Genomic DNA, 11,668 nt, shown 5'->3' with positions numbered 1-11,668 from the left:
CTATTCTGTGAATGGAAAGAGGTATTGCAGAAGGATCCACTCTAGTTTAAGATATGAGGAGAGAAGAGGGGAAATCTTTCTGAGGAAGAGGCATTTAAGGCAATAGATGGAGGATGGGGAGTGGGAGATGTGTCCCAGGGAAGAGGCTCCTCTGGCCTGACTTGTATCTGCCTCAGGGGCCTTTTTGTACCTTTTACAGCTGAACTCCACCACTCACTGTTCTGGTTTGGCCTTTTGGCATCAATTAAAGTCATACTTGCCTGATCAGTCCATGGGCTAATAAAGATGTGGATGGGCCCCACCCAGAGCCTGAATAAATGTCTAATATTAAAGGATACACAGGATTTGTACATGAATACCCAGTGCGTTACATTCTGTGTTGCTTTCTATTCCGCAATTAGTTTTTTTTTGTTTAGCATGATTTTATACATTAATAATTATTAGGGTACTTAAAAAGTATGTGGAAATTTTGAATTAATAGTTAATAGAACATTGCCTCTTTTCCACTGTTCATATATAGCCCTCACGTATTGCTGGTGGGAGAAAGGGTGCAAGTATTGTGAAGAACAGATTCTTGGTTCCTCCAAATGCTAACCTAGGTTTAGCAAGTGACCAGCAATTCAACTGCTAGATATTACCCAAAAAGAATTTAAAAGAGATGTTTAAATAAATACTGGTAAAAAATGCTTACAGAAGCAGTATTCACAAGTACTAACTGGAATAAACAATCCAAATGTCCATCAACACATGAACACCAGGTGGCCTTGACATACAGTAGATGATTGTTCTATTATTGAAAAACCATGAAGCAGGATTACATGATACAGAATGAGTGATTCCTGGAAACTTACTCCTCGTGGGGAAGAAAGCTCATCCAACTCACTGCTGTGGATTCAGGTCTTACACCGAGTGACCAATGGGGTAGGGCAGAACTCCACAGAGGTTCCTCAAACTGCCAAAGCTTTCTATCATCAAGGAGCTGCTGCCTTGAGACTCCAAACCACTGGAATTTAGGTTAGTAACTGTGTTAACTTGGTTTTTTGTCAATGTGGTTGAGTCAAGATTCTTAGTAGTATAGCAATTGGTGTTTCCCCTGATGTGACCTAACATAAAAAAACCCCATGATGGAATTTACTGTGAACTGTAAAGCAGATGTAAGGGGATTAGGGAGTAGATGGTCTCATCACCCAAGTCTTAACTCTGCTGCAATTTTAAAAATAGCTTCCTCAGGGGTATCACCCACTCTTATGTAAGCAGACTTGGTAGGCAGAATTGCCATTTCTCTGTTGCTGGACCTGGATCCTACATCTGTCTCATTGACCCTAGTGTTTTGACCTTGAGCCAAGAGCTGCTATACTGCTTCACAATCTGGGAGCTATCATTGACTTGCCCTAATGACGGCCAACCTTGGATTTTTTCACTCTGCGACCAGAAGTCTGATCTGTTGAACTTGAATTTTTATGTCTCTACCTTCATCAGCCTGGGGTCTTCTTGCTTCCTGGTTTGCCTACTTCCTGGCTTGCATACTTTAGCAGTTACTGGGACATGTTATGTCTCCCATCAAAATCTTCCCCATAGGTTTGAGTCAGATTGTACTTCCTCCCTCATCAATAGTGTAAGCCATTCACTTGATATATAGTTCTCTATCTATGTGGAGATATAGGTATATATAGAGAGATAGAGGTATAGATAGGAAGAGAAATATGTATCAAAGGAATTTCTCACGCAGGTTTAGAAGTGTCAGATAGAATGATAGATAGATGGATAGATAGATAGATAGATAGATAGATAGATAGCTATAGATATCAGGATATCATGGGTCTTGGTTGGACTGAGGATGCATTCTAGTACACTAGCTGAGTGCTTCACCTCAGTGTCACCAGGGTTCCAGTGGCCATGGTGGGGTGGGGGAGGGGAACACAAGAGTTCATATCATATCCTCCCATTTATATAAAATATGACAATCGCCAATAATTATCGATGCTTCCTTTTTATGATAAATAAATTATTTTATTGGGGGCTCTCACAGCTCCTATAACAATCCATACATCAATTGGTACAAGCACATTTGTACACATGTTGCCTTCATCATTTAAAAAATATTTTCTTTCTGTTTGAGCCCTTGGTCTCAGCTCCTCTTCTCACTCCCACCTCAGGGAACTCTGATGAATTGTAAATTACCCTTAATTTCATATTTTACATCACAGCTGTCTCCCTGAATCCATGTTATTGCTGTTCATCCCTGGAGAGGGTGGTGGGCTGGGTGTCATTGTAGTCGGTTCCCTATTTCTCCCCTTTCCACCCCAAACTTCACCTTCCCTCTACGCTTATGTATTGCTACTACCATTGCTGCTCCTGAGGGGTTTATCTCTCTTGGATTCCATGTGTTGAGATCTCTTCTGTACCAGTGCACGTGCTCTGGTCTATCCAGATTCTTAAGGTAGAACTGGGGTCATGATAGTGGGGAGGAGGAAGCTTTAAAGAACTAGAGGAATGTTTTGTATTACATCGATGCTGTGCTGCAACCTGTCTGTCTCATTCTTTCCTTGTGACCATTCTGTGAGGGAATTTCCAATTATTTATAGATGAGATTTGTGTCTCCACTCTGACCCGCATCATTTGCATCGATATATTTGGTTTTTTGGGGGTCTTCTGATGCTTAAAATGTTAACCCATTGACACCTTGTGATCACACAGGTTGGTGTGCTTCTTCCAGGTGGGCTTTGTTACTTCTCTGGTAGATGGCCACTTGTTTAGCTTCAAGCCTTTAAGACCCCCAGACACTATAATTTTAATAGCTGGGCACCATCAGTTTACTTCACCATATTTGCTTATGCACTCATTTGACTTCAACAATCCAGTTTGAAAGGTGAGCAACACAGAATGCTAGGTTATTGGGACAAAGTTTTCTTACATCAATGCTTTTTAATTTCATGCTTGATCCATTTCAGACTGAAAGTATTGATGGTATTTTTCAATTTCTTCATCAGTAACTCTCATGGTTGGTGTACAAATTGGAGCATTAGTTGTATTGTTCAATTTCCTTGAAGATGGATAAATAAAATCATAGATAGTGTTGCATTTCAAGATAATTCTTTAAATATCCTTTCTCACGATCAATGAAACACTTTTTCTTTTTTCTATGTCTTTCCTGGCAGCATAGTAAACCATTATTATTTTCTGACTCAAAATGTCCTATTTCAGCTTACTAATGTCTGGAATCTCAATCTTTGTGTGTCCATTTCATTTTTTATAACTTGCAATTTTCCTAGATTCCTACCTCATACATTCCAAGTTCTGATTATTAGGTGATGCTTGCAGTCATTTTCTTTTTCATTTTGAGTCGTGCCTCATCAGCAAATGGAGATCTGAAATGCTCTACTCTGCAGCGTGGACACCATCCCTGACAATGGAGACGACTCAACTTGGAGAAGGCAGCTCTTCCTCTGTCACGTTCTGAGTGCCCTCTGACCTGAGGGGCTCATCTTCTGACACTCTGTCTGACAAAGCTCTCCTTCTGTTTATTAGGCCTTCAGTGTCTGACCGTGTCCTGATGCTGTGCGTAAGGGGTTTAGTGGTTCATTCCTCTGAAGTGGACAGCTGCTTCCTTCCTTGTGTTCTATTCTCAGTTTGGAAGCTTCCCTGAAAGAAACCTGTTCAGTCCAGGTGACTCTGCTAGTGTCTAAACTGTCAGTGACTTATCTTCCAACATCAGAGCAAAACATAAACCCCCACAGTGTGCCCAACAAGTGGGAGAGTTCCATTTTAGAGATATTATTAGCATTTTTTAGGGAAATTATAAATCATCACCTTAGCATGTGTGATAATTATATTGATAAAATATTAATGTAGCTAATGTAGGAGAATTTGAAATACTCTTTAGAAAAGCAAAGTATAAATGTACATGACAGATTTTTTTTGCCCAAAATACATCAATTGTTGATGTGTACATATAACAAATTCAAGTTATTGGACATTATTTTTTTAAAAACTAGGTTGGATGAGGTCAATTAATAATGCCCATTCACAAAAGAAGACCCATGCCTGCTAGATTAAGATATGACATTAAGCAGAAAAGAGAATCTGAATTAGTATATGGCATTCCTGAACGTCATTCATCCATTTTTTTCTCACACGAGGGCACTTCTGCCTTACATTCAAGAGCATCCTTCAGTTTCTTAAATGTACCACAAGCAAGTTTAAGACAAACATGTGAGCAACTGCTGATATGTTTGACAGTCAGTGTCAGACTTCATTCTGGATGCTCATGTTGGCCTTCTTCATCCTCTGGTCTAAAGGATAGAGCCAATTTGATTCCTGTGTAGTCATTTGGCTAGTTTGATGTGTATTCTTTCTGTTTGTGTTGTTGATAAAAAGACATTTTCAATGAAGAAGGCACTGGTCTCACAAAACTCTTTCCTGCTTTCTGACTTCACTTCTATCACCAAGGCCATACGTTATAACTAGTGTTTCTTCCTCTTTGTTTCCAACTTTTGCATTCCAAATGCCCAAAATATATCATGCCTCTTGATTTCATGATTAATCAATTTCAGACTAAAGAAGTTAGGAGAACTCTTCAATTTCTTCATGTACAATGTACATGAGTTGAATGTAAGCTGAACATATCAGACCATGGTTGAAGAAACTATCGAACTCAAAGTCAGTAAGTGAGATCACAGGTCTGATGGCAGGCCATTGTTGATTCACAGGACCAGCAGGCAATGTGGCAGACCATTGACTAGTTTCAGTGTTTGGTGCATAACTTTGGATATTATTTATATTAACCGGAGTTCCTTCTAGGCAAGTAAATATTAGACTATCTCAGGCAGTGCTGTACTTCGAGTGGGGAAATGTTTAATACAAGGGGTGTAACACCATTCCTCTTGATTGTGTGGTCCCTAGAAAGTCACCAAAATATGACAAGTTGATTGACAATTGGTGGAAGAGACTGAGAAGGGCTTGATGTAATGATAGAGACATTTCCTCAGGATGTGACATCATTTCTATATAAATGGACCCGCTGGACTTGCTTACTTCCTTTTTTATGGGCTTGCATTATGCATCTGCTTCTTCATCCTCTGGTTCTTTGGACTTGAGTCAATGGTCTGCCATATTGCCTGCTGATCCTGGGATCCATCCGTGGCCTGCCACCTGAGCTGTCATCAGACCTATTGACTTTGAATTCATTTACTTCTTCAAACAATGGCCTGATTTGCTCACTTGCATTCATCTCATAGACTTTGGGCATGTTATCTGGAAAGACCAGTCTCTGGAAAACGATACTTATTTAGTTTTAATTGCTCTTTGTATATTTGGGATACAAGTTCTTTATCAAATATTTGTTTTGCCATTATTATTTCCCACTTAGAGGTTTTCTTTTGATTCTTGTTCAATTTCTGTTGCACAGCATACCATTATAATTTCAATGACATATAACTGAGCCTTTTTTCATTCAAGGATGCTTTTCTAATATATCTAAAAACTCATATCTCAATTCAAGTCTACCTAGATTTTATCAGAATATTATTTGATGTTTTTCATTTTACATGTAGGGTTATTATACATTTTGATTTATTTTATACATGTGTGTGAGGAATAAGGTCTATGAATGGATTATTTATTTATTGAGTGATTGATTGTACGTGAATGTACAACTGTTATAGCAGTATTTGCTTTAAGGACTAGACTGGTAATTCTTCAATTTATTCACCACTAACTTTAGTGATTAGTCTTTAAATTTAAATAATAGTAGTACTAAGTGGACTTCCTTGTAGACATGTACACAGTACCCTATCACAACATTGAACTTCAACAATGTCTTGAAATGTAATTCTTGTAAACGAAGAGGTACTCCAGTGTCAACCAGCCATGCAGTTTCTCCAAATCTGCTTCCTGGGGTGGGGTGTAGGGGCAGCAACAATGATCAAAGGAAGACAAAATTAGGTTCATTTCATGGTGTTGCCTCAGCCAGCCAAGCCAGCAGAGAGGTAGACTCTCAGACAAATTCCCATCACGTAGCACTGATGAGCAGAAAGACAAAAAGAAAATTTTGGAAGGAATTGTACAAGATATGGAAGTTATTGATTCTTTGGGGAAGTGGATGTTTTTTGCTTTGTCACCAATGTAAGACAAAACTAATAAACAAAAACAACTAAAACCTAGTGTTAAGCTTTGTCAATGGGAGAATGGAACAACATGGGGAAATTTTCAGAAGAATTCAAAAAAATAATAAATAGGGTCAAAAAGAATTTAATAGAGTTAGAAACCTTAAATAAAAACGCATGAAAACCCGAAGGTTAAGAATAAAATAATAGAAAAAAAGCTCCTTAGAAGAATACAGTAGAAGAATCAATAGAGTGGAAGAAATAACCAGAGAACTAGAAAACAAGGACTCTGAGGTTAGTCAGTTTGAAGAATGAGTGGGGGAAATTAAAAAGGCTTTAGGATTCTGTGTGACTACAGGATGATAAATCATACACACACAATAGAAATTCCAAAGGAGATGATTGGAAACGAACCCAGAAGACATTTTTCGAGAAATAATTGCAGAAAATTCCTCAAATACGGAAGATGAGATTATCATCCAAGATGCTCAACAAACTCCATATAGGTAACCTCTAAGAGAAACACCTCAAGGTGCACAATGATCACACTTACCAGATTCAAAGAGAACGAAATACTTTTGAGAGCAGCATGAGCTAAGGAAAATGTCACTTACACAGGAGCATCATTAAGATTAAGTGCTTTCCTTGGAAGAAGCACACCAGCCCGTTTGATCATGAGGTGTTGTTGGGATAGGGTATCGAAAGATCCAAAACAAACAATCATATCTATGCAAATGAGGGCGGTTAGAGTGGAGATCCAAAGTCCACCTATAGACATTTGGACATCCCCCCAGAGAAAGGTCACAAGGAAGGGACTATTCAACCAAGGTGCAGTATAGCACCAAAGAAACACACATCATTCCTCTAGTTTCTGAATGCTACCCCCCTCCCACGACTACCATGGTGCAGATCTACCTTACAAATCAGGCTAAAGCAGAGCGCACCCATTAGTACAGATAAGAGCTCTCCACACATGGAATCCAGGATAGATAAACCCCTCAAGAATAGTAGTGGGAGTAGTAATATCATGAGGATACGGCAATGGTTGGGGAGGGGCAAGGAGGACAAAGTGGGACCCCATCACAAAGTTGGATAAGGGGTTGAATTACAGAAATGTGAGTGAAGGGAGACAACAGACCATGTGAAACATGAAATAATAAAAATAATATATAATTAAACAAGGATTCATGAGGGTGGGAGGTTGGTAGAAGGAAGGGGCCAAAGAGGAGCTGATAGCAAGGGTTCAAGTAGAAAGAAATGTTTAGGAAATGCTGAGGTGTGCTTCATAAAATTGAATGATGGATTGTTATAAGATTTGTAAGAGCCCCTCAATAAAATGATTAACAACAACAACAAAAAGATAAATCCTCTCTCCAGCCCCTGTGATCATGAGGTGTTGGCGGGTTCAGGTAGCAGGTAGCAAAAGATTATATAGATGCAAGCAAGAGGGGTCAGAGTGGACACCCAAGGCTTCTCTTCAGACACTTGGACCATCCCTTATGTAAGGTTCCCACCGAAGAGATGATTCAGTCACAGTGCAGTATAGCACCGAGGAAACACAGACCATTCCTCTAGTTCTTGAATGCTTCCCCCCGACCACACGCTCACCCCATGCCAAACACCATGACCTCAGTTCTACCTTACAAATCCTGCTTGACCGAAGTACATACATTGGGACAGATAAGCACTCTGGACACATGAAATACAGGACAGGCAAACCCCTCAGCAACAGTAGTGGGAGTAGGGGCACCATGAGATACAGGTAGGGTGGGGGAGGAAGGGAGAGGAAGGTTAACTGATCACAATGATGGATATATCATCTTGCCTCCGGGACGACGAATGACAGATATGTTGGTGAAGAAAGAGCGGGCAGTGTAAAAAACAAAAATAACAACAATAATATATAATTGATCAAGGATTCATGAGGGTAGAAGAGGGAATGGATAAAAGAGGAGCTGAAGTGGAAAGAAAATATATTGAAAGTGATGATGGCAACATATGTACAAGTGTGCTCAATACAATTGATTTATGGATTATTCCAAGATCTCTAAGAACCCCCAATTAAATTAAAAAATATATTATGTGCCTATATCTCACTTGCACCTATGCAGTCAGGAAGTGGAAAATGTATGCAAATCCTTGAAAGAAAAGACTGTAAAGCAGAATTAATATTTCCAATAAAGTGATCATTCAACAATGGGGATAGAGTTAGGATTTTCCCAGATAAACAGAGAATAAGGGATTTTTAACCAAACAGAAAAGGCCTACAAGAAATACTAAATAAAGGGGTTCTCTAGTTTGACATTATGCAAACCCCCAAATCCAAAGTGTTGGCGCTAAACTACCACATGAGTAGATATACAATAATAATTTACAATGAGTACAGAGATCTGGGCTATGGAAGTATAACTGACAATAGCATAAGAGTAAAGTGTAGATGATTGGTGTAGATAAGAGAACTTTCACAAGTTAAAGGGAATCTAAGTGATTTGGTAAAAAATTATCAATAATAATAAAAAGGAAAAATATACTCCTAAAAAAATCCCAGAGTGAAAATAGAGAATTAAGGAGTCATCAATCTAATCAGGATAGAGGGCTGAGGGGATGTTTAATAAAATGTTTGAGATAAATTCTTCTCTACTGGTAATTAACTGCAGTGAACCTAAATGGATTAAATATTTTAATAAGGAAAGAGTGGTAAAATGGATGAAAAATCACACAACTACATTACAAGTGGCAGACATTTGCCACAGGTGCTTAAATAGATTAAAGTGGGGGGTCTGGGGAGACACTCCATAGAACAATGAAGCAGTAATTTAGAGTGACCAGGAGTGTCAATGTAAATTTATTAAAGTAATTTTTAAGCCAAAATATATAATGGGACTGAGAACACATTATATGCACCACTTTTTGGTGATGGATGGAAGAGTTTTCATAGGGTATTAAGAAACAACACCTGCATAATGTTAACGATTTGGATCTAAGAGACATTGGGCATGCCACATAAAGTACATTGAAAACACAGCCATTCAGTTAGTAGCCAAAACTTAACTCCACAGAGCTGCTTCCTGTGCTGCAGAGAACATATAGAGCAGTGTCTTTTCCTGGATCATGCAAATGAAGGGTTTCACATGTACTTATTTGAGATGCTGACCAGATTGCTGGGGGCACTCGAGGGCAAAAGTAAGGCAGACGCTTTGCTTCAGCTAATTTTGTGGTAAAGCACAATTGGAGAGCACTGGGTTCTTCTGAAATCATAAAGGTCCATTTCCAGTAGTATCATTCATGCCAAGAAGGGATATGCAGAACTTTGCTAAACAAATTGAAGTCCAGAAAGGTCTTGAAACTAATGGTTTTTTGTTTTTTAAAAATTTATTTTATTAGGGGCTCATCAAACTCTTATAACAATCCATACAAGCATCCATTGTGTCAAGCACATTTGTACATTTGTTACCATCATCATTCTCAAAACCTTTGCTTTTTACTTGAGCCCTGATATCAACTCCTAATTTTCCTCTGAAACTGATGATTTTGAACTAACAAATACAACAGAAATTCCTAGTATGTGGTTGGCAGACGATTGATCATGTACAGGAAGTCAGTAACGTCAATCTTCTTGATGCTCCCATCTTTCTGATGATAGGAGAGGCATCAGCGTGCTTAGCTGGTCTGGTATTCAGTGTCGTTTGGAAGTCATGCCCCATACTTGATTATGCCACCAATGATTTTCACAATTTAATAAGAGCAAGTTTATAAACTTCATGCTCAAAATGTTCAACAAAACTTCACTGAAAATAAAATAACCCAGGTAGATTGAAACTTTCATGCCAGATGTGATCACAAGAAAAAGTTTTCTGAAATAGGTATCAAAGAATTTCTGTCTCAGTTATTTATACTCCAGAATAATAACAAGCACTTTGGTGATAATTGTATGCTGTTACTTTATGGCTAATCGCGAAAAATCTATTTCTTAATGAAACCTACAGTCACGCAGAAAAAAAATTGCCTGCTGAAGGAAAGATTTCTTTAAAATAAATGCATTTTAACAGAATACACAGGAAGGAATTTCATATCATATCTTCAATTTTCCATTTCATGTCTTAAAATTAAGGATATTAAATTACATACATAAGCACATTTTGGGACTGAGGAAAGTATAATCCAGATTTTTATTATTTTGAATTTTGTTGTTCAAATGTAGTACTCTAAACTTAAGGATATGTTTCTGTGATATAGGATGTTTCTCAGCAGAAAAGTTTCCTTAGGGCTTGCTTTATGTCTTTATTTCTCAGACTGTAGATAAAAGGATTCAGCATGGGTGTGGCTACAGTGTACATCACTGAGGCTATTGCAGTGTCTCTGGAATTTTCATTTGTGGAAGAACTAAGATAAACCCCAAGAGCTGTGCCATAGAACATGGAAACCACAGAGAGATGAGACCCACAGGTGGAAAAGGCTTTATATTTGCCCTCAGCTGATGAAATTTTCAAAATGGAAGATCCAATCTTCATGTAAGAGAATAGAATCCCACTGAATGGAATAACAACCAGAAGGCCAGTTGCAAAATACAGGACTAAGTCATTGAGTGATGTGTCAGAACAAGCAAGTTGGATTACTTGGTTAAGTTCACAGAAAAAGTGGGAAATTTCTAATTCTGTACAAAAAGATAGTCGCAAAACCATTAAAGCATGTATTAAAGAGTCCAGAAGAGTCAATAACCAGGAGGCGAGAAGTAGGAGGCCACAGAACTTTGGGTTCATGATGACTGTGTAGTGCAGTGGGTGACAGATGGCTACAAACCGGTCATAGGCCATCACTGTCAATAGGAAGTTGTCTAAGGCCACAAAAACCATGAAAAAAAACATCTGCGTGATGCAGTCTTCATATGTAATTACTTTTGTCTGCATCTGGATATTCATCAGCATCTTTGGGACAGTGGTGGAGGTGAAACAGATGTCAGAAAAGGACAAGTTGGAGAGGAAGAAGTACATGGGTGTGTGGAGGTGGGAGTCTGTGGCGATGGCCAGGATGATGAGCAGGTTCCCAGTGAAGGTGACCAGGTACATGGAGAGGAACAGTCCAAAGAGGAGGGGCTGCAGCTCTGCTTCTTCAGAAAGCCCCAGAAGGATGAATTCTGGAATGTGAGTGTGGTTTCCTGGTTCCATGTGGCTGCTGAAACTACAGGGAAAGAGAAAAGAGTATTGCAAACCAAACTCTGCCATAAGCTGTTAACAATAGTTTAAGGGGTGTATCTATGTTTTATACAGTTTTTTAAAATATTTTATAAAGTCAATTAATTAGTACCAATTCATATCTATATATTTCATGTTCTTCAATCTGAAGTGCTCAATATTGTTTTTGATGTTATAATGGTTCGCTGTTATGGCTTCTAATACCATCATATCCCTAAATAATTATATTTCTCTACAAATTCATTAAGACTTTGTTCATTCAACAAATATGTTTGACCAGTTATTTTTGCCAAGTGTTCTTGAAAATTCTGGGAACCTCAGTGAAAAAATAAAAATTCTTACCCTTATTTGATACAAACAACATAAGATGCA

General features: G+C 38.4%; 1 protein-coding gene across 1 annotated transcript; it reads right to left on the bottom strand.

Moving 5' to 3' along the window:
- Positions 1-10,348: 10,348 nt before the first annotated feature.
- LOC142451022 (olfactory receptor 7A17-like) lies at positions 10,349-11,290 on the bottom strand. Its single transcript, XM_075552992.1, has one exon. The coding sequence runs from the start codon at positions 11,267-11,269 to the stop codon at positions 10,349-10,351; it is 921 nt and encodes a 306-aa protein (XP_075409107.1). The 5' UTR covers positions 11,270-11,290.
- Positions 11,291-11,668: the final 378 nt, after the last annotated feature.

The sequence above is a fragment of the Tenrec ecaudatus genome, chromosome 1, assembly GCF_050624435.1.
Source record: "Tenrec ecaudatus isolate mTenEca1 chromosome 1, mTenEca1.hap1, whole genome shotgun sequence".
Classification (NCBI taxonomy): Eukaryota; Metazoa; Chordata; class Mammalia; order Afrosoricida; family Tenrecidae; genus Tenrec; species Tenrec ecaudatus.
This window is presented reverse-complemented; position numbering and strand designations above follow the sequence as displayed.